The 24,043-nt window shown below is 43.1% G+C and overlaps 1 protein-coding gene across 2 annotated transcripts in view; it reads left to right on the top strand.

The window, feature by feature from the left end:
- The window catches only part of map3k2 (mitogen-activated protein kinase kinase kinase 2), a 78,604-nt gene that overhangs the window by 34,886 nt on the left and 19,675 nt on the right, over positions 1-24,043 (top strand). For both annotated transcript variants that reach the window (XM_072261079.1, XM_072261080.1), the window contains exons 2-10: positions 1,420-1,492; positions 6,444-6,559; positions 7,826-7,866; positions 9,674-9,773; positions 11,902-12,015; positions 13,523-13,625; positions 16,335-16,465; positions 22,189-22,268; positions 23,443-23,510. In XM_072261079.1, the coding sequence (XP_072117180.1) occupies positions 1,489-1,492; positions 6,444-6,559; positions 7,826-7,866; positions 9,674-9,773; positions 11,902-12,015; positions 13,523-13,625; positions 16,335-16,465; positions 22,189-22,268; positions 23,443-23,510 (757 nt within the window). In that variant the 5' untranslated portion in view covers positions 1,420-1,488. The remainder of the gene's footprint in view (positions 1-1,419; positions 1,493-6,443; positions 6,560-7,825; positions 7,867-9,673; positions 9,774-11,901; positions 12,016-13,522; positions 13,626-16,334; positions 16,466-22,188; positions 22,269-23,442; positions 23,511-24,043) is intronic.

The following is a 24,043-nucleotide window of genomic DNA, read 5'->3' as shown; positions in this document are numbered from 1 at the left end:
CTTTGGAAAGTGCCTCATCTGGTTGGGAAAACCTGTACTGCTTATCACAAGTTTGAGCTTGGAGTTTGGTGTCCCTCCTTCGGCTAGTCCGGGAGTCAGTAGTGGTGGTCGGGGCCTGAAGGTCAATCAGGAGTTGGAAGTTGAAGCCTGATGGCCAAAGCAGATTCAGAGGGAGGAATGTGATTTGTTTTGCTGTTCTCTACAAGTAGAAAAAGTGCTACACCTATCCATTCACTTCCTCCCATTCAGGGCCCCAAACAGTCCTTCCAGGTGAGGCAAAACTTCACCTGTGAGTCTGTTGGGATGATCTACTGTATCTGGTGCTCCCGATGCAGCCTCCTCTACATTGCAGAGAACCAATCTAGATTGGGGGATTGCTTTGTCGTGTACCTGTGCTCCAACTGCAAGTAGTAGTATTTCCTGGAGGCTAACCATTTTAATTCAATCCACATTCCCATCCTGAGGTGTCAGTCCATGTCCTCCTCTTCTGCTATGATGAGGTCACTCTTAGGTTGGAGGAGTAGCACCTTATATTCTGTCTAGGCAGCCTCCAACGTGGTGGCATGAACAATGATTTCTCCAACTTCTAGTAATTTTCACCTTTCCCTCTTCTTCAATTCCCCACTGTGGCCCTCTTATCTCTTCTCCTCACCTGCCTATCAACTCCCTCTGGTGCCCCTTCCCTTTCTCCTCTGTTCCCCCTCCTCTCCTATCAGATTTCTCCTTCTCTAGCCCTTTACCTTTTCCATCTATCACCTCTCATCTTCTTACTTCTCCTCCTCTCCCCACCCACCTGGCTACACATATCACCTCCCAGCTAGCACTCCTTCCCCCCCCTTCCCCCTTCCCTTCCCCCCCTTCTTATTCTGGCATTACCCCCTTTCTTTCCAGTCTTGGTGAAGGGTCTCTGCCCAAAACAGCAACAGTTTATTCATTTTCATAGATGCTACCTGACCTGCTGAGTTCCTCCAGCATTTTGTGAATGTTTCTCTGGATTTCCAGCATCTGCAGAATTTCTTGTGTTGTGGCTTTGTTGCTTGTTGTGTTCTGTGTTGTTCTACCAAGCATGGTGGGCATGCAATGTAAGTGACAGAATGTGTGGTGAAACTTGTGGGCTGCCCCCAGCACATCCCTATGTTATGTTGGTTGTCAATACAAACGATGCATTTCACTATATGTTTCGATGTACGTGTGATAAATAACTCCAAATGTGAAAGTCTCACTTCCTCTTCAGGAAGTCAAAGCACCCAAGTCCTTCGATGTTGAGTGGGAATGAGAATCCACACTTGGCATTCAGTACCTGATGATCTGAAAGATGCCTTTGTTAAGTGGCTGCAGGGAACAGTGTGATGAGACTGGTGCTAAGGCCAAGGGACCTGCTGTGTGTTTTGACATTGTTGAATGGATTTTATGTTTCAGGTAAACCTCAATCTATTGATGGAAGAGTGGCCTGCCTATTAAAGATTCATTGGCCAGCTTGCTGCCAGAATGGGTAAGTTGAATGTTTGTTCTTGTTTATTTCTTGTTACGTACCCTGTAACTGGGTTGCCAAACCAGCAGAAATGGATCACTCAGTTGGAGTCTGGATTACTAGAACTAAGAAAGTTTTATTAAAGAAACAAGCAACACAGTACTCTAATCAAAAGGATAATAAATGCAACAGTTCAGCAATGATAAACACACATGTACACAGAATTAGGATAACAGGATCAATCAAGCTCTATCGTCGTCTAGGGGTAAATGACCAGTTTCAAAGTGACGCAAAGTTCAGCTCAACTGAGTTCAGTTCAGTTCACAGTAATCACTGCCGTGGCGATGGACAGTGGGAGGAAGGAGAGAGAGAGCAAAAACGAATGAATATTCAAACGGCTTCCACACAGACCTTCGATATTTTTCGCAGTCAGCTTTCGGGCGAGCCCTTTGTGATGTCTTCTGAGGTCACCGACTGTGACCCCCCCCCCCCCCCCCCGTTTCCAGATATGATCGTTTCTCTGCGGTGAAACCTGGCACCCAGGCAAGGGCGGACACACACCAGGTTCCCGCCGATCGTACCTTTCCACCCTGTGCGTCTATGGCTTGGTCCCGCGATCAGCCCTCCAAAACCTCCCACCTACTTGTGGGAGACGTACCGCTTCCAGGGTCTCGTTACCTCGGGGTGTCGTGTGTGTCTTGCCTTAGCGAACCTGTCCCTTTTTATCCCCCTGCTGAGGTATCGCCTGTCCATCACTTCAGACAGTTCAGGGTTCAAAGGGGAGCCAATCTTGACAGCTCTCCTTCCATTAAACTCTCCCGTCCCTTCATTAACATCTCCAAACGCTGCTCCATTGTTTTTCTTATCTCTCTTTCTCCTGAAGACAGGTGGCAGACCAACTGCTGATCCCACTGGTGCCAGCACAGGACAGCTAACATCTTAATCTATGTGTACTCTCGTCACATTCTCTACTTATTATATCCACAAAGAATTCGCTGTGCATAGTGGATTCCTTGAGGATGTAATGAGCGAGTTGGATAGAAGGGAAAAGGTGAATGTTGTATACTTGAATTTCCAGAAAGTGCCCAGTAGTTACATAGATGCCTATAGGGTAAGCATGCATGGAGTTGGGGTAATGTATTAACATGGGTAAAGGTTTGGTTAACCAATAGAAGGCAGAGAGTTGAGATAAATGAATGTTTCTCTGATTAGCAAACAATAGTGAGAGGAATCAGTGAAGGGGTTGATGCTGGGCATGCAACTGCTCACAATGTACATTGACAATTTGGAAGAGGGTACTGTGTTTGCTAAGTTTGCTGATGACAGTAAATGGAGTGGAAAAACATTGTGTAGAGGATGCAGAGAGTCTGCAGAGGGATATCGATAGGTTTGGTGAGTGGGCAAGACTCTGGCAGATGGAGTACAATGTTGGTAAATGCGAGGCAATTCGTTTTGGAAGAAAAAATAGAAAATCAGATTATTTAAATAGTGAAAGATTATAGCATGCTGTTATGCAGAGGGACTTGTGCATGAATCACAAACGATTGGTCTGCAGGTACGAGAAGTTATCAAGAAGGCAAATGGAATGTTGGCCTTCATTGCTAGAGGGATTGAATTTAAGAACACGAACTGTGCAGGGTACTGGTGAGGCCGCACCTGGAGCACTGTTCTGGCCTAGTCTCGTTACTTGAGGAAAGATATATTGACTTTAGAGACGGTGCAGAGGAGGTTCACCAAATTATTTCAGAGATGGGGGGTTTAGCCTATGAACAAAAATTGGAGTTGCCTAGGACTATACTGACAGGAATTCAGAAGAATGAGAGAGGAACTGGAGTGATAGGGCTGAGGATGGGGCAATTGGTATACAAGTCAATGCAGTGTATAGTGAGACTTCACTCAACTTCACTTGTGGGAACGACCCATCAATGAACCGTTCCTGCAACCTAGGTCATCACTTTCAAAGGCTCTTCATCTCATGTTCTCTACATTTATTGCTTATTATTTTATTATTATTTCTTCATTTTCTTTTGTATTTGCACAGCTTGTTGTCTTTTGCACACTGGTTGTCCACCCTTTTGGGTGTGATCTTTCATTGTTTCTCTTGTGGTTATTGGATTTACTGAGTGTGCCCAAAAGAAAATGGATCTTGGGGTTGTATATGGTTATGTGACTTTGATAAATTTACTTTGAACTTTAAACTTTTGTGAGGAAGGACAGGCAGATGATGGGGCAAAATTGCAGTCAGTGAGATGAGTTGAAGTGTAACATGGAGGCAAAATCATGGGTGGCAAATACAGGACTGAACGTGTTATACTTGAATGCATGCAGTATTCTGAATAAGCTAGATGATCTTGTAGAGCAGTTAGAGATTGGCAGTATTGGACATCACTAAGTCGTGGCTGAAAGAAAATCATAGTTGGAAGCTTAACACATTGTTTTGAAAGGACAGGCAGATAGGCAAAGGGGTTAGGGTGGCTCTGTTGGTAAAAAAAATCAAATCCTTAGAAAGAGGATTTGATTTCATATTAGAAGATTGGAATCCTGTGGGTAGATTTAAGAAACTGCAAGGGTAAAAAGGCCCAGATGAGAGTTATATACGTACCTCTAAACAGTAACCAGGATGTGGGGTATAAATTTCAGTGGGAAATGAGGGAATATTACAGTTGTCGTCATGGATTTCAATATGCAGGTGGATTCAGAAAATCAGGTTGGTGCTGGATTTCAAGAGAGGCAATTTGTAGAGTGCATAGGAAATAGCTTTTTAGAGCAGCTTGTTGAGCCCACTAAGGGATCAGCTATTTTGGATTGGGTGTTGTGTAATGAACCAGATTTGATTAGGGAGCTTAAGGTAAAGGAATACTTAGGAGACACTGGTAATAATATGATAGAATTCACCCTGCAATTTGAGAAAGAGAAGCTAAAATCAGATGTATCAGTATTACAGTGGAGTAAAGGGAATTACACAGGAATGAGAGCAGACCTAGCCAAAGTTGATTGAAAGGAAACACTAGCAGGGCTGACAGCAGAACAGCAATGGCTGGAATTTCTGTGAGCAATTTGGAAGGCACAGGATAGATGCAATCCAAAGATGAAGAAGTATCCTAAAGAAAGGATGAGGCAAATGTTGCTGACAAGGGAAGTCAAAGACAGCATAAAAGCAAAAGAGATAGCATATAACTTAGTAATAATTAGTGGGAAGTTAGAGGATTGGGAAGCTTTTAAAAGCAACAGAAGGCATCTAAAAAAAACGTGGGAAAAGATGAAGGTAAGCTATCTTATAATATCAAAGAGGGTACCAAAAGTTTTTTCAGATATATAAAGAGTAGGCAAGAGTGGATATTGGACCACAGGAAAATGTCATTGGAGAGGTAGTAATGGGAACAAAGAAATTGCGGACAAACTTAACAAGTGTTTTGTGTCAGTCTTCACTGTGGAAGACACTAGCAGTATGCCAGAAATTCAAGAGTGTCAGGGGACAGAAGTAAGTGTAGCTGCTATTACTTAGGAGAAGATGCTTGGGCCTTAAGGTAGATATCAACTAGACCAAATGGACTATAGCCCAGGGTTCAAAAGAGGTAACTGAAGAGATTGTGGAGGCATTAGTAATGATCTTTTGAGTATTATTAGACTAGAATGGTTCCAGAGAACTGGAAAATTGCAAATGTCACTCACTTGTTAGAAGGAAGGGAGGCAGAAAAAAGGAAATTATAGGCCGGTTAAGTTGGAATCCATCATTAAGGATGAGTTTTCGCAGTATTTAGAGGTGCATGATAAAGTAGGCCAAAGTCAGTATGGTTTTCTGACAAACCTATTTCAACTCTGGGGCTCAAGAAGTGATTAGGGTTGAAGGCAAACAGTTGTTCCTAATGGTGTGGCACTTAAGAACAGAGATGAGGAGGGATTGCTTTAGCCAGAGGTGGTGAATCTTAGAATTCATTGCCAGACTGCTGTGGAGGCAAGTCATTGAGTATATCTAAAGCAGAGATTGATAGGTTCTTGGTTAGTCAGGGTGTCAAAGGTTGCAGAGTGAAGACAGGAGAATGGGTTTGAGAGGGATAGTGGATCAGTAATGATGGAATGGTGGAGCAGACACGATGGGTCAAATGGCCTGCTTCTACTCTTATGTCATATTATGGTGTTATTATATTATGGGTTTGTGAAGTCCACATTGCTGCTGCACAGTCCATTCATTATCGTCCCAGTATTTCCTTAATTAAAGACTCTAAAATGTCTTTAAACTTGAAGACAGGGTGCAGGGTTAATGGCAAGGTTCTTAGCAGTGTGGAAGAACAGATGGATCTTGGAGTCCGTGTCCATAGATCTCGCAAAGTTGCTCAACAAGTTGTATGTTATTGTATGTTAGCCTTCAATATTGTATGTTAGCCTTCAATATTGTATGTTAGCCTTCATTAGTTGGGGATTGAGTTCAAGGGCCATGAGGTAATGTTGCAGCTCTATAAAACCCTGGTAAGACCACACTTGGAGTATTGTGTTCATTTCTGGTCTCCTCATTATAGGAAGGATGTGGAAGCTTTAGAGAGAGTGCAAAGGAGATTCATCAGGATGCTGCCTAAATTAGCAAGCATATCTTATGAGGATAGGTTGAATGAGCTAGGACTTTTCTCTCTGGATGAAAGGAGGATGAGGGGTGACTTTATAGAGGTGTACAAGATGATAAGAGTCATAAATAGAGTGGACAGCCAGCATCTTTTTCACAGGGTAGAAATAGTGACTATAAGAGGTGTGCCCCCTTTGGTAATTGTTAATTTTCTAAGTTAAATAAATTGGTGAGGGGTAGAAGTTGGGTGTTTGAGCCCAGGGTATTTATTGTACTCTTCAATGTTCTGGATTGAGACAAGTTTTGAAAATCTGCCTTGTATTTGAGGAGAGAGCAATATGGCAACATATTTGAGTGGTTGTGAGCAGTGAGGGTGGCAGCCACACTGTTGTGACATGTAGTTTGTTTTGATAGATGAGCAGGAAGCCCTCCACTCCATCATGCAGGACCTGGCCGTGCTGCACATGGCAAGTCGACCTCTCCTGTCACTGCACGAGACAGGGAAACCCAAGACCTCATCCGGTAATCAGGTACGTGTCCATTGAAGTTTGGGTTCCATGAAGCTACAGTCACAGAGCAATATAGCATGAATACAGGGGCTTTGACCCAACTAGTCCATACTGACCGTGGTAGCCACCCATCTCTGATGTCTGTGGTAAGGGTCCTCCAACCTTCCTTCTCTGTTGCCTGGGGTGGGGGGGGGAGGGGAGGGGAGGTCTCCTGGCATCTAGGTCACAGTCACAGAGCAATACAGCACAGATTCGGGCTGTTCAACCATCCGGTCCAGGTCATACACATACATTGTTGGAGGAACTCAGCAGGTCAGGTGGCATCTCTGGAGGGGAGTAAACAGTCGTCGTTTTGGGTTGATAGCCTTTATCATTGAAGGCGACACAGTAGTATAGTGGTTAGCACGCACTTTATAGCACCAACAACCCAAGTTCAATACCCGCAGCCATTGGTAAGGTGCTTGTGCTCTCTCCCCGCAACTGCATGGGTTTACTTTGGATGCTCTGGTTCCGAAGGTGTACGGGTTAGTAGGTTAATTGGTCAAATGGGTGCAATTGGACAGCGTGGCTCATTGATCCCGAATAGCTTGTTAGCATGCTGTATCTATAAATAGAAATAAAATAAATATGGAATTGGGGTTTCATGACAATGTAAAGAGCAAAGTTTTTTCATTTAGAGATCTTCAACAGTGTTGGGTTCATTCTCTTTGGATGAAAGACTTCCAGATAATAGATGTTTCATTGACAGTAAAATGAACTGTCAGGACTCCATTTTGGGAAGATTATTCACTGTTAAGATGAGTTCAAAAGTGAAAACTGAAAGATGAAATCTAAAGGACACCTTTTTTTGCTGGCTGTGGGATTCTGGAAGAAGTAAGAGATTGAGCAATAGGATGAAGAGGTTTAACCTTCGGGAAAAGTCACTGGTTCCAAGATGAATTTTTCTCTTCAGGAAAAGAAAGCGAATGGCATTCTTGCCTTCACTGGTCAAGACATTGAGTATATGAGTAAGGAATGCATACTGCATTACACTGACATATGTTGTGCAATTTCTTATTTAGTGCCAGCAGTACTGTGTAATACATAAAATATTACTATAAGTTACAATAAGACATATATATAAAAAAAAGTAGTTAAAAATAAGGTAGGATTCATGGACCTTTCATAAGTCTGATGGCGGAGGGGAAGAAACTGTTCCTGAAATGTTGAATGAGTGTATATGTTCATTATTTGCAATCCCATCACATCTAACACTCCTTGGATTTATCTTCTGTGCTTCCGTTCCAGAATGACGTTAGAGTCAAATTTGAGTTTCGTGGGGAGAAGAGGTGAGATGCCGTTCCTTATCCTTGGAGTTAAAATGAACTGGATTCTGTGGCCATTTCTATCTTACTATGATTTCTGAGAAATCTACACACTTTACATAAACACTCCAGAAATTGATTGCGTCTCTGAGAATAAAGATCCATGGATCAGCACAGGCAGAAAGACTTGACCATCTGACCCATACTGACTGTACATAATATAGAGTCATAGAGCACTGCAACACAGAAACAGGCCTTTTGGCCCAGTTAGTCCCGTCCCATCGACCCACACCTGGGCCATAGCCCTGCATACCCCTCCCATCCATGCGCTTATCCAAACTTCTCCTAAATGTTGAAATTAAACATGTATCCACCACCTCTGCTGGCATCTTCAGGAATAAAGATCTCTGGGTCAGCACAGGTAGAAAGACTAGCTAATCAGAGGCATGCAGAGCATACACAATAACTCTTAAGTAGTCCCAAAGGAGGGAATCCTTCCACCAAAGTGTGGTGGTAGTCAGGCTATGTTGGTCCATAATCATCGGCAGCACATGACATGATGCACATGATGTACCTAATCAACAAAGGTATAGGTGGGGATTGAAGTGATGTTGCTTGGACATGGGGCACAGGCAAGAGAACATTCCCCTGGACATCACCAAGGAACAGAACCTCAGGCAGCTCATAGAGTTATAGAACACTACAGCTCAGAAACAGCCCTTTCGGGCTCATCTAGTATGTCATACTATTAATTGCCTAGTCCCATCAACCTGTACTCAGACCATAGCCCTTCATATCTCTCCCATCCATGTACCCATCCAAACTTCTCATAAATGTTGAAATCTAACCCACATCCAATATTTCCTAAGGGTTCAAAGGTCAAATTTAATGTCAGAAATGTATACAATATACATCCTGAAATGCTTTTTCTTTGCAAACATCCATGAAAACAGAGAAGTGCCCCAAAGAATGAATGACAGTTAAATGTGAGAACCCCAAAGTTCCCCCCCCAGCTCCCTCCACCAGCAAAACAAAAAGCGCACCCACTACCGAGCACAAGCATGAGCTAAGCTATTGCAAAGACACAGACCAAAGTTACCCCAAAGGCTTTGCATTTCATCCAATATTCGACAACCCACAGATTCCCTCCCTCCCTAGCAAGGGAGAGGGAGGTATCCTCCATTTTCACAGTGAGCGAGAGATATAACAACAGCCTGCTGGTGTACAATGTTAAAAATCCATTTCGCCGCTTTTTTCGAGCTCTGTGTCCGAAGATCGCAAATCCCTCGGGTCTTCGGGCCCAAAACGAAAGATTTTCTGGCCTTCTGCCATGATACCGACCCTCGATCTGCCCTTCTCCAGAGCCCCAAGATCTTAGGCTTCCAAACACAATCGAGACTCTCAGGCCAAACCCTTGGCATATCAAATATTGGCCAGTCGTGGAACCCCGAGAATGGGTCCCATTCCCACAAAAAACCAAAGCCTGCGTGTAACTCCAGGTCGGGGTCTTCAAAAGAACCCTGAAAGGGAAAAATAGAGATATTAAAGGTGGAAATAGAGCTGTTTCCGAAGATGCAAGTTGAAATAAATCATTGGAGCCTGGAATTATCACCTGGATAATTATGGTTATAATATTGTTTGAAGATTTTTGTCAGTAAAGAGAACTGCAGACCATAAAGATTCATTCCTTATTGGGAAATGAAGTTAATTAAACTGCTGTGGCGATGAATGTAGAGGGATGTAGTCTGCATCTTCAGCATTCTGCAACTTCCTCTGTCATTTGAGTGCTGTTAGTTACATTGACTAATCTCTCTTCTCATTCCCAATTCAGGATCCTGCAGTTTCCCCGACCAGTTCTGCTTGAAGACATTGCAGCTAAAGCCAAGGTTGCCTTTGGTCAGCCAATGGGTCTGCACTACACCAATAACGAGGTAAGCCATTGGGTCTGCACACCACCAATGACAAGATACCATACTTATTTATCCTTTCACCCATTGGACGGTTTGGTATAATGAATGTGAAATAATATCTGGGAATTTTTCATGAAGATTTAGTGCTTGAAAATATTTGCTGTTGTCGAAAGGAACAATGGTCAAAGTTGAATCTAATGCCATATGCACAAAGACATCTGTGCACAGATGCAATGGAAAACTTCCTTAGAGTAATAGAGCACTACAGCATAGAAGCAGGCACTTCGACCCATCTACAAACGTAGTTCATCCCAAACTATTAATCTCCTAGTCCCATTGACCTGCTCCTGGACCTTAGCCCTTCATACCTCTGCCATCCATGTACTTATCCAAACAGAGAATATAGAACAGTATAGCATAGGGATAGGCCCTCAGCCCACAACATTGTGCTGAACCAATTAAATAAGTGATCAAGTGGCCAACTGAACTGTCCATTTCTTTCTATTTTCCTGATATTCATGTGCATATCTAAACGTCTCTTAAAAGTCCCTGAAGTTTCCACTTCTGCCATCACCCCAGGTAGAGCATTCAAGGCACATATGATTCATTGTGTTTAAAAAAAAATTGCCCTTCACATCTCCTTTGAAATTACCCCCTCTCACCTTAAATACATGACCTTTCAATGACATTAGACATTTAGACATTTCAATCGCTGGAAAAAGATACTGTCTGTCTACTCTATCTATGCCTCTCATAATCTTATAAACCTCTATCATATCTCCCCTCACCCTCTGCCGTTCCAGAGAAAACACCCAAGTTTGTCCAACCTCTTGGTATAGCACATGCCCCCTAATCCAGGCAGCATCCTGGTAAACCTCTTCTGTACCCTCTGTGAAATCATGATAACCTTCCTAAAATGGAACAACCAGAACTGTATGCAGTTTTCCAGATGTGCCCTAACTATAGTTTAATCATGATACAGCACAAGTTCCTGACTCCTGAACTCGATGCCTCAACTAATAAAGGCAAGCATTCTATGTGTCTTCTTAACCATCCTATCAACCTGTGTTGCCATTTTCAGGGAGCTATGAATTTGGACTGCAAGATCCCTCTGCTCATCCACGCTGTTAAGAGTCTTGCCCTTAACAGTGTGCTGTCTCTTTACATTTGACCTACCAAAGTGCAACACTCCACATTTGACTGGGTAAAATTCCATCTGCCATTCCCCTGCCCATATCTGAAGCTGATCTATATCTAGTCTTCTATGGGCAAGCCAGTTCTGAATCCAAACAGTCGATTCATCATAAATCCCATGCATCTTAATCTTTCGGATGAGCCTCCCACGAGGGACCTTGTCAAATGCTTTACTAAGATCTGTGTAGACAATATCCACTCCTCTAATTCATTAATCACCCTCATCACCTGGTCAAAAAACTTTTTTTAAATGTTGCAATTGAACCCACATCCACTACTTCCATTGGCAGCTTGTTTCACATTCACACCGCCCTCTTCATGAAGAAGTTTCCCCTCATGTTCCCCTTAAATATTTCATATTTCACACTTAACCTATGACCTCTAGTACTAGTATCACCCAACGTCAGTGGAAAAAAAAACCTGTATACCTCTATCAAATTTCCCCTCTTTTATGCTCCAGGGAATATATTTTTAACCTACTCAAACTTTCTCTATAACTCAGATCCTCAAGTCCTGGCAACATCCTTGCAAATGTTCTCTGTGCTCTTTCGATCTTTCCTGCAGGTAGATGAACAGAACTCCAAATCAGGCCTCACCAGTGTCTTATACAACTTCAATGTAACAGCCCAACTCCTGTACTCAGTACTCTGATTTATGAACGCCAATGTTCCAAAAACTTCCATTACAACCCTATCTGACTGATGCCACTTTCCTCGAATTACAGATGTGTATTCCCATTTCCTTCTGTTTTACTGCACTCTTCAGTGTCCTACCTCTCACTGTGCAAGTCCTACCCTGGCTTGCCCTCTCAAAGTGCAACATCTCATACTTTATTAAATTCTAACTGCCATTTTTCAGCCAATTTTTCCAGCTGGTCCAGACCCCGTTGCAAGCTCATGACTATGTGAAATCAGAAATCAGTCTCCTTACTGGTGCTTTCTGATTTGTTCTGCAGTTAGTGATCCCTCTGACCACACAGGACGATTTGGATAAAGCCATTGAACTCCTGGATCGGAGTGTGCACATGAAGAGCCTCAAAATCCTGTTGGTGCTGCAGTCAAACAACCAGGTATGCAAGGGATGGGGAACACGGGCACCTTGTGGATCTACAATGAATCAGCAGATGAGGAGTGTGGGTATGGGGGGAGTGGTGAGAAATGAAGAATAATGCAAGAGGCTCTTAAGCTCATGGATCTCTGCTGACCGTCAAACACCTACTTGTATTCATCCTATAGTATACACTTAGACTATTGTGTCCAGTTTTTTTCTTCTTAAGCCCATCACCTCTACTGAGCATAGGCCACTGACAGCAGCCCACCAGTGTCTTCTATCCTATGCTGAAGGTTGACCAACCCTGTGGTTTCTGCTTTCAGCACATGACTTCATGCATCTTCTAGACGAAGATCCTCCTCCCAGGGATAATGTCTCTGGAGCTTCTGCTGATGTTTCAACAGTAGCTCTCAGCTTTTACAGGATGGCATTGCTCGCTGTATGCCCAACCCTCCTTCTTTCACAGCTGGGGCTGGGACCGTCTGTAACGGAGTGGTGTTCAGTTCTGGTCACCCTATTATAGGAAGGATGTGCAAGCTTTAGAGAGGGTGGAGAGGTGATTTAGCAGGATTAGAGGGCATGTCTTACAGAAAGGTTGAGCAAGCTAGGACTTTTCCCTGGAGAGAAGGCAGATGAGAAGTGACTCTATAGAGGTGTATAAGATGATAAGAGGCATCATCGACTGAGCAGCCAGAGAATTTGTCCCAGATGGGTTTCTCCAGAGCAATGGAGTCTGAGGAGACATCTGATAGAGGTTCACAAACAAGAGAAAATCTGCAGATGCTGGAAGTTCGAGCAGCACACACTAAATGCTGGAGGATCTCAGAAGGCCAGACAGTATCAGGCAAAAGTTTTCAGGCCGAAACCCTTCCACAGTCGATGTTTCGGGCTGAAGCCCTTCCAGAAATGTCATCTGTACTTTTTTTCTATAGATGTTGCCTGGCCTGCTGAGCTGCTCCAGCATTTCATATATGATAGAGGTTTATAAGATTATAAGAGGCATAGATAGAATTAACAGACAACGTTTTTTTCTAAGGATAGAAATATCTAATAACAGAGGGCATAAATTTTAGGTGAAAGGGAGTTTATTCAAAGGAGATATGAGGGACAAGTTTTTTTACACAGAGTTTCGGTGCCTGGAATGTGCTGCCTAGGGTAGCAGTGGAAGCAGATATATTGGAAATTTTTAAGAGATGTTTAGATAGTCGCATTAATGTGAAAGAAATGGAAAGGTATGGACATTGTATCGGCAGAATAGTTTAGTTTAGCTGGTCATTTGATGACCATTTGGTTCACAACAACACTGTGGGCTAAAGGGTCTGTTCCTGTGCTGTTTGTTCTGTGTCCTAAATGGGTAATATGATGGAGCATAATTTTAAGTTGATTGGAGGAAAGTAGTAGGGGTGTTAGAGAGGGGAATTGAGCCCTGATCTGGCACAGTGGAGTATTATACAGTTACACTGTCTGTGAGCAGTCTTAACCTTTTTAAAATTCAAATTCAAACTTTAGTTTACTCTGTTGCCTAGGTAACAAGCCTCAGCAACATGCAGGCTCTACAAATGCTGGACGACTTGGACAACAACACCGTCTACATGGGTGCCGAGAGGAAAAACCGGCTCCCAGTGATAGGTATGCTCTATTTTGCATTTACAATATCCTTTAACAAAAAGATGATAGGTACTAAATCTTGAACCAGATATAAAACTATTCTTCGTCAATCCCCCTTTTCAGTCCCATCTTTAATTTTCATTAATTTGCATATTGAGTTCACTTTGATTGATGTTACAGCACCACCCAGCAGTCATTTACAATGAAGAATCTTGTGCTCTAAACCTCAGTGGGAAAAAATGGCTGGCATTATTTTTAATGGTATTACATTTGCTGTGGATGGTAGACTTCATCAAAAAGCAGTGCCTCAGAAAGGTGGCATCCATCATTAAGGGGCACCCCATCACCCAGGACATGCTCTTTTCTCTTTGTTTCCATCAAGGATGAGATACAGGAGCCTGAAGACACACACTCAATGTCTTAGGAACAGCTTCTTCACCTCTGCCATCAGATTTCTGAACAGACAATGAACCAACACAAAAACATGATAGAGCGCGCACGCACACACACACACACACACACACACACACAGGGACAAGAACATTTTGGCCCATTCTTTTGATTCTAAATGAACAAATCAGCACAGACACCTCATGCAGATAATGGACTGCCTTCATAAAATGCTTTTGATGATTGCATTCTCCAAATCTTCATTTTCATTTTAACATTTAAAATGATTGTTGATACCTTCAAGTTCTTTATAGTTTCTAACTTGATGCAATAGTGAAATTGTTTCATTTTCACTCTCTGCCGTTCTGGCATCTCCGAGCCTGAATGCTTGAAACCACAGTGAGTAAAACAGTTCTGAATTGTCTTATTGCTTATTTCTCGCCGTCTATGGAGACAAAAATCACTGCTTTTTGAGCACAAACACTCACAACAGATGTTATTTAAAAACTGTTCACTCGAAGCACAGTGTAGTATTTAATGGCCGCACAAGTGCGCAAACATAACTGACACTTGTTAAAAACTGTTCGGCAACAGTCTCCAGCCCCAATTAAGACCATAAGATATAGGAACAGAATTAGGCCATTTGGCCCATCGAGTCTGCTCAAGTAAGCGATATAGTGTTCCAAATAAACTAAGGGAATCCTGGCTATTTTCTCAATTATTTTTTGTTCTTTAAGAGTTGTTCCAAATAAGCGGTTACCCCAATTAACTGATGGCTCAGTTAACCAATATCCATTGTGTGTATGTGTGTGTGTGTGTGTGTGTGTATATGCATGTGCCTATAAAAAGTATTCACCCCGCCCCCCCCCCCACCCCCGGGAAGTCCCCCAGGTTTTATTGTTTTACAACATTGAATCACAGTAGATTTAGTTTGGCTTTGCATATTTGTAATTAATTTAGATCACTTTGTAGAGATCTGTTTTCACTTTGACGCAAAAGAGTCCTTTTCTGTTGATCAGTGTCAAAAGAAGCCAATTTAAATCTACTGTGATTCAATGTTGTAAAACAAGAAAACATGAAAACTTCCAAGGGAGTTGAATACTTTATATAGGCACTGTGTGTATAAAATGTGTGTGTGTGTGTGTGTGTGTATGTACAGTACTGTGCAAAAGTCTTAGGCACATGTATATAGCTAGGGTGCCCGAGACTTCTGCACAGTACTGTATTTTTCAATGTAGAGTGGAGATAGAGTTTGTAACTCTGGTGGAAGCAAAGATTGTCGGGAATGTGGAGGGTGGAATGCTGCGGTAGGATGTGAGACTGGTGGCAGGGAAGGAGTGCCAGGGGTTAAGGATGGTGTGGGTGCAGACACACACAGCCCTGAGACACCAGGCAAGGTAATTTGGTTCCAATTAGTTTATTGATCATTACAGAATGTCTCTCTGGTACTTCCCGCAACCTCCCCTCTTCCTTCCCCTTTTCCCAATCACAATTCTCTTTCCCTGCCCCCTTCCCACTCTGAGTGCACAACAGAGACCCATATCAGGATCAGGTTTACCATCACTCACAGATGTCATGAAATTTGTTTGTATTTTTTTACAGCAGCAGTACAGTGCAATATGTAAAATTACTGCAGTACTTTGCAAAAGTCTTAGGCACTATAACTATATTAATTTATGTATTGCTCTGTACTGCTGCTGTAGAACAGCAGGTTGCATGACATATGTCAGTGATAGTAAACCTGATTCCGAGTCTGATGCGGGAGCTGTGGGCATGGCTTATTGAGCAAGACGCTTAAAGTGCCAGAAGCACACAGCAGGTCAGGGAGCATCTATAGAGAGGAATGAATAGTTGATGTATCGGCCTGAGACCTTTCATCAGGACTAGAAAGGAAAGGGGGACGAAGCCGGAATAAGAAGGCAGGGGAGGGAGGAAGGAGTACAAGTGACAAGTGAGTCTAGTGAGGGAGAAAATGATGGATGGGGGAGGGGAGGATGAAGTATTAGAGCTAAAGGGCTGATCAGAGAGAAGAGTGGACCCTGGGAGAAAGGGAAGGAGGAGACGCACTAGAGGGAGTAATGGGCAGGTGAGAAGAGAACGGTAAAGATCAGAAGCAGAATGGCGAATGAAAAAAGAGAGAAGGGGGAAGGGGTGAGATTACCATGAGTTAGAGAACATCGATTTCCCCTTTCCTCCCCCCCAGATTTGTTCAGACATAACTTTCTGCTGAGACCTTTTCTTTGTGAATCCTCAGGTTCAATTTGTGGTTGGTTGCTGGGAATTGGAAGATTGTTAGTTTGATTGGTGTTTTGCTCACTGAATCATCTATTGTATGTTCAGCTTCACAGACATCGGATAGGAGCTCCCCACCACCTGGGTACATTCCAGACGGACAGCAGCAGGTTGCACGAAATGGATCCTATACCAGCATCAACAGTGAGGGCGAGTTCATTCCAGAGAGTATGGACCAAGTAAGGAATCCTCCCTTCCCAGTCCGACCACACATCAGCTCGTATGCACCGCTAGCTTATGGTTCACTGTGAATAGGGCAGCATAAGGGAAAGCAGGCGCGGGAAGTGATGCTCTGGCTCCTTGTTGGTGGGACTGACGTGCTAGCTCCTTTATTGTCAGTGGGAGTGACGGGCCAGCTCCTCACTGTCAGGAGTGACACTCTGACTCCTTGCTGCCGGGAGTGACATCTCGGTCCCTTACTGTCAGTGGGAGTGATGGGCTGTCCCCACACTGTCTGGATTGACTCTCTGGTTCCTTGTTGTCAGCAGGAGTGACATCCTCGCTGCTTATTGTCAGTGAGAGTGACGTGCCGACTCTTCACTCTCGGAGAGAGTGATGGACCCTCTCAGAAAGGCAGATGAGGCACCATTTACATGCGTTTCGGCACCAAATTGTTCCAGGGTGGGAGGGATTAACTTTGACAAATCTCTGATTGAATTTCCTGAAACTGGCAATTGAGGTCTTCAAAATAAAAATGAAAATAATTATCAGGATAACTATCGTTCTACCCACAATGTAGAATCAAAATTAGATTTATCATCATAGACATACATATATTGTGAAATTTGATTTTTTTTTGTGGCAGCAGTACAGTGCAACACATAAAAAGGTAATTTTTCTCTGTACTCTTTCAACCTTATTTACACCTTTCCTGAAGGTAGGTGACTAAAACTGCACACAATATTCCAAATTAGGCCTCACCAACATCATCCAACTTCAACATTACATTCCATCTCCTGCACTCAGTACTTGGATTTATGAAGGCCAATGTGCCTAAAGCTTGTTTTTTATGACCCCATCAACCTGTGATATCACTTCCAATGAATTATGGACCTGTATTCCTAGATCCCTTTGCTCTACCGCACTCCTGAGTGCCCTACCATTCTCCGTGTAAGACCTACCCAGCTTTGTCCTACCAAAATGCAACACCTCTCACTTGTCTGCATTGAATTTGATCTGCCATTTTTCAGCCTATTTTTCCAGCTGATCTAGATCCCGCTCAAGCCCTGTGGTCTTTCTTGCTGTCACCAATCTTGGTGTCGTCTACAAGTTTGCTGATCCAGTTAACCACATTATCATCCCAATCAATGATATAGATGACAAACAACAAAGGACCCAGTACCGATTCCCGTCGCACTCCACTAGTCACAGGCCTCCAGTCAGAGAGACAACCCTGCACTACCACTCTCAGGCTTCTTCCACAAAGCCTATATCTAATCGAGATTATTACCTCTTCTTGAATGCCAGGTGACAGAACCTTGCTGACCAACCTCCTATGTGGGACCTTGTCAAATGGCTTGCTAAAGTCTATGTAGACAACATCCACTGCCTTGCCTTCATCAACTTTCCTGGTAACTTACTCGAAAAAGATTGGTTAAGACACAACCCACCAAGCACAAAGCCATTCTGACTATCCCTAATCAGTCCCTGTCTATCCAAATAATCATATATCCAGTCCCTTAGAATACCTTATAATAACTTTCCCACTACTGATGTCAGGCTCACCAGCCTATAATTTCCTGGTTTATTTTTAGAGCTTTTCTTAAACAGCAAAACAACATTTGATATCTACCAATCATCCAGTACCTCATCTGTCACTAAGGATGATTTAAATATCTCTGCTAGGAGCCTTGCAATGTTTGCACTTGCCTCCCACAGGATCCAAAGGAACACCTTGTCAGATCCTGGGGATTAATCCACCCTAATTTGCCTCAAGATAGTGAGCACATCATCCTCTCCAATCTGTATAGGGTTTATGACCTCACTGCTGCTTTGCCTCACTTTTATAGACCCTGTGTCTGTCTCCCTGGTAATGCAAATGCAAAAAATCCATTTAAGATCTCCCCCATTTCCTTTGGCTCCATGCATGGATTACTGTTCTAATCTCTAGAGGACCAATTTTGTCTCTTACTATTTTGCTCTTAATATTCTCCTTCACCTTGTCTGCTAAGGCAGCCTCATACCTTCTTTAAGCCTTCCAGATTTCTTATTTAAGTGCTCCCTTGCATTTATTATACTCCATAAGTACCACATTTATTCCTACCTGCCTATACCTGCTATACGCCTCTTTATTTATTAACCAGGGTCTCAATATCTCTTGAAAACCAAGGTTTCCTAAACCTTATTCTTTGCCTTTTATTCTGACAGGTACATGTAAGCTTTGTGCACTCAAAATTTCACTTTTCAAGACCTCCCACTTACCAAGTACACTTTTGTCGGAAAACAGCTTGTCCCATACCACACTTGCCAGATCCTTTCTGATACCATCAAAATCGGTCTTTCTCCAATTTAGAATCTCAACCCGCAGACCAGACCTATAGTTTTCCATATTTACTTTGAAACTGATGGCATTGTGATCACTAGATGCACGGTGTTCTCTACACAAATTTCTGTCATCTGCCCTGTCCCATTCCTTAATAGCAGATCGAGTATCGCACACTCTCTCGTTGGGACTTCTATGTACTGATTTAAGGACACATTCCTGAACACATTGGCAAACTCTATCGCATCTAGCCTTTTTACAGTATGGCGGTCCTAGTCGATATGTGGAAAGTTAAAATACTATACGGCCAAAAAGTTCTACTCAAAAGGTTCAAAGGAACATCTAAACAAGCCTGATGCATTTTGGAAACAAGTCCTGTGGACTAATGAAGTTAAAATAGAACTTTTAGGCCTCAATGAGCAAAGGTATGTTTGGAGAAAAAAAGGTGCAGAATTTCATGAAAAGAACACCTCTCCAACTGTTAAACACAGGGGTGGATCGATCATGCTTTGGGCTTGTGTTGCAGCCAGTGGCACGGGGAACATTTACTGGTAGAGGGAAGAATGAATTCAATTAAATACCAGCAAATTCTGGAAGAAAACATCACACCATCTGTAAAAAAAAAACAAAGATGAAAAGAGGATAGCTTCTACAACAGGATAATGAACCTAAACACACCTCAAAATCCACAATGGACTACCTCAAGAGGCGCAAGCTGAAGGTTTTGCCATGGCCCTCACAGCCCCCTGACCTAAATATCATCAAGAATCTGCGGATAGACCTCAAAAGAGCAGTGCATGCAAGACAGCCCAAGAATCTCACAGAACTAGAAGTCTTTTGCAAGGAAGAATGGGCGAAAATCCCCCAAACAAGAATTGAAAGACTCTTAGCTGGCTACAGAAAGCGTTTACAAGCTGTAATATTTGCCAAGGGGGGTGTTACTAAGTACTGCTATGCGGGGTGCCCAAACTTTTGCTTCAGGCCCTTTTCCTTTTTTGTTATTTTGAAACTGTAGAAGATGGAAATAAAAAAGTTTTCTTGCTTAAAATATTAAAGAAATGTGTCATCTTTAACTTTATGCCTTTTGGAAATCAGTTCATCTTTTACTCGCTTAGCTACACAGTAACAGAAATTTTCACCGGGGTGCCCAAACTTTTGTATGCCACTGTATAACAAAATTATGTTTCTTGCAGCAGTCTGTGATCTCTCTACAAATTTGTTCTAATTTCTGTTGGGTGGTCTATAATATAGCCCCATTAACATGATCATACCCTTCTTATTCCTCAGTTCCACCCATAAAACCTCACTAGATGAGTTTTTCAGTCTGTCCTGACTGAGCATTGTAGTGACATTTTCCCTGACTAGTAACGCCACCCCCCTTCTCCCTTAATCACGTCTAAAACAACTGAACCCCAGAATACTGAGCTGCCAGTCCGGCCCCTCCTGCAACCAAGTCTCACGAATGGTTACAACATGATAATTCCAGGTGTTGATCTAAGCCCTGAGCTCACCTGCCTTTCCTACAGTACTCCTTACATCGAAATATATGCAGCTCAGATCATTAGTCTCATCATGGTCATCCTTTTGATTCCTGACTTTGTTTGAGGTCTTAACAACCTCTGTCTCCACAACCTGTCCACTATCTGTTCTAGAACTCTGGTTGACCCCCCCTCCCCACTGTGCAGCGCTAGCATACCTTCTCACTAATATCCCCCTCCAGTTCAGGTGAAAACCCTCTCTTTTGTACAGGTATCATCTTCCCTGGAAGAGAGTCCAAATGATCCAAAAATCTGATTCCCTCCCTCCCACACCAACTCTTTAGCCATGTGTTAAACCGTACAATCTTCCTATTTCTGGCTTCGGTAGCATATGGCATGGGTAGCAGTCCTGAGATCACAACTGTGGAGTTAACACCTAACTCCCTGAACTCGCTTTGCAGAACCTTGTCACTCTTCCTACCTGTGCCATTGGTATCTACATCACAGGGAATGTTGTTCTCGACCACAGGATTTTCTTTCAGTTCCCCACACTAATAAATCCCCTATCATCACAGCTTGTCACTTCTCCTCCCTTTCCTTGTAAGTCACAGAGCCAGGCTCAGTGCTGATACGTGACCGCTGTGACTTTCCTCTCTGCTAGGTCATCCACACCCCCCCCACCCCCCACAATAGTATGTAAAGTGGTGTACCTGTTGTTGAAGGTGATGGCCACAAGGGTACTCTACACCAGCAGTTTAACTCCTTTCCTTTTCCTGACTCACCCAGTCTCCAGTCTCTGTGTCATGCTCCTAGGGTGTAACTACCTCTCTATATGTCCTATCTATCACCTCCTCATCCTCCTGAATGATCCTGAGTTATTCCAGTTCCAGCTCCAATTCCCTAACGTAGAGCATTTGAAGCTGCAGCTGGATGGACTTCTTGCAGGTGAAGTCATCAGGGATACTGGAGGTCTCCCTGCTTTCCTACATCCTACAAGAGGAGCATCCAGCTATCCTGCCTACTGTTATAACTGTACAAATATAAAGAGGGAAACAATAAATAAGCTGGTAAAAAAAAACCTACCTACAGTTTTTCGCATTCTCTCACTCGTCTTCCCTCGCTGAAGCCTCAAAGAGCTAAAGCCTCAAATAACCGTTCTAACACTGCCCACTCCAACATTGGCCACTCCACTTGCCTCTGCCTTATTTTTATTATTTCTCGCCAATCAATCCTGATTGCTGATTGGCTGTTGTTCAAATGCCAAGCTGCTGAAATTGATGCCTTAAGTATTGAATTGGCAAACCTAAGTGAGCTATGTCTTCTCATGCTCCTGATCACTGATTGGCCACTGTTCAGTTGTAGAGTCCTTGAAAGCGAGGCTGTAGGTCATGGAATCAGTTCACAGTTGTGGCGAGTGAAGGTATCCATGCTGTTTCAGGAGCCTGATGATTGAAGGATGATAACTGTTCCTGAACCTGGTAGTGTGGGACCTAATGCTCCTGTATCTCCTTCCATAGCAGTGAGAAGAGAGGATGACTGGATGGTGGGGGTCCTGAATGATATTATGCTGCTTTCTTGTGGCAGCGCTCTTTATAAATGTGCACAATGGTAGAGGGAGGCTTTACCTGTGATGGACTGGGCTGTGTCCTCCACTTTCTGTAGCCTTTTCCATTCCTGGGCATTGGTGTTTCCATACCAGGCTGTGATACAACCAGTCAGAAAACTCTCACTGTGCATCTGTAGAAGTTTGTCAATATTTTAGATGACATGCAGACCGCAGTAACGTTGCATATTTCTGTGTAGAATGTACACAATTGTCTTGGTCGAAAGGGACAGGTTGTGCCTGTTTCTGTGCTGTGTGACTCTCCACTGATTTACTTCTGTTTCCTTTTCTTAGTGTTCAGAGTGATTTCTCATCCAACTTTTGACTATTTCTTGGCAGATGCTGGACCCACTGTCGATGAGTAGTCCTGAGAACTCGGCATCTGGGAGCTGTCCCTCCCTTGACAGCCCCTTAGACAGGTAATACAGATCCTTGCTTGCACCAGTTCCCATTCCTTTGCCCTGCTTGTGCTCACTAGAGATTAGCTTTACTTGTTGCATGTACATCGAATCATACAGGAAAATGCACTGTTTGCGTCAATGACCAAAAGAGTCCGAGAATGTGCTGGGAGTGGGACACAGCCTGCATGTGTTGCCATGATTCTGGCGCCATCATAGCATGCCCGCAACTTACAACCCTAACACACGCGTCTTAGAATGTGGGAGGAAACTGGAGCACCCAGAGGAAACCCACGTGGTCATGGGGAGAACATACAAATTCCTTGCTGACAGTGGTGGTAGTGGAACCCGTATTGCTGCTGCTGGAGCGATCTGGCTTCGATTCCCACCGCTGAATGTAAGGAGTTGGAGAAATTCTAGAGTAAAGAGCAGTATTGTGGGACTAACTGCACAGTTCATTCACAGGCACAATGGGCTCAATTTCCTTCTGTGCTGTGAGATTTGGCAACAGTGGAGTTACCCAACATGACGTGCAAGTTGTAGGATGAGGAAGGTTGGGGAAGATTTGTGATGATGCCTTTAAGAATCCTTGGTTTTAATCTCACCTCTGCACTTAGCAGTGTTAGATCCCAGTGTTGGTGCGATCCAGAGCTGCTTTGGAAGTAAAGACAGAAGTATTTAAAACTTGTTGCTCACAGCCGTTTTATTAAGTGTTACAAGAACCATAAAACACCAAAGAAGAGCCGTGAGCACAAAGTAATCATGATTGTTTTCTACTAAAATTAGCTCTGCCTTAAATAAAACATTCCAGTGATAAGAATGAGCCTATAAAATAGCCAGATTCAAGTGACATGACACCTGCTACAGAAAACAAAGGCATTTCTAGAAAAATGCAGAAGCTGCTATGCTGCATTTACTGGAAAGTTCACTGAAATGTAATAGGTATATAGGTAATTATATAAAAATACAAGCAAGCATAGGAAGGTTAAACTACAAAGCAATTCTACACTTAATCCAACAGCTGCTCAGCTTTGGATAGTTCTTTGGATGTTATGAGATGTTTTCAGGATCCTTTTTTTGAGCTTCAGAAAGGTTAGACTGCAGGAAGGTCTGAGATTTTTGAATTAAAAATCCATTTTATAATTGTTTATCTGAATTTAACGGTGGCAGTTTAACATTTCACTTTGCCTTTCAGTGATATTTATCCCAAAGCTCGAATGCCTAGGGCGCAGAGTTATCCAGATAATCATCAGGACTATTCCGGTGAGTTTTGTTCTACTCTGGAGTGAGCTGGCTGCTGTACGTTTGTGCACAACCAACACAATATTGCAGATCTGTATAACAAGAGGTTGGACAAACTTGAGTTGTTTTCTCTGGAGTGGCAGAAACGGAGGGAGATCTGATAGAGGTTTATAAGGTTATAAGGGAAATAGATAGAATAGACAGACAACATCTTTTTTCCCAGGGTTGAAATCTCTAATTCCAGAGGGCATGCATATGAGGTGAGAGGGGTTAATTTCACAGGAGATGTAAGGGGCAAAATTTTTTACATAGAGAGAGGTGGGTGGCTGGAATGCCCTGCCTAGGGTGGTCATAGAGACATTTCAGTAGCACATGAATATGAGGAAAATGGAAGGATATGGACATTGTGTAGGCATAAGGGATTAGTTTAGTTGGCCATTTGATTACTAACTTAATTGGTTCGGCACAATATCATGGACCGGAGGGCCTATTCTTGTGCTGCGCTGGTCTGTGTTCTATGGGAGAAACAGATGTTGGAAATACTCAATAGATCA

This window comes from Mobula birostris, chromosome 6 (assembly GCF_030028105.1).
Source record: "Mobula birostris isolate sMobBir1 chromosome 6, sMobBir1.hap1, whole genome shotgun sequence".
NCBI lineage: Eukaryota > Metazoa > Chordata > Chondrichthyes > Myliobatiformes > Myliobatidae > Mobula > Mobula birostris.
The sequence above is the reverse complement of the archived record's forward strand: the minus strand, read 5'-3'. Positions and strand labels throughout refer to the sequence as shown.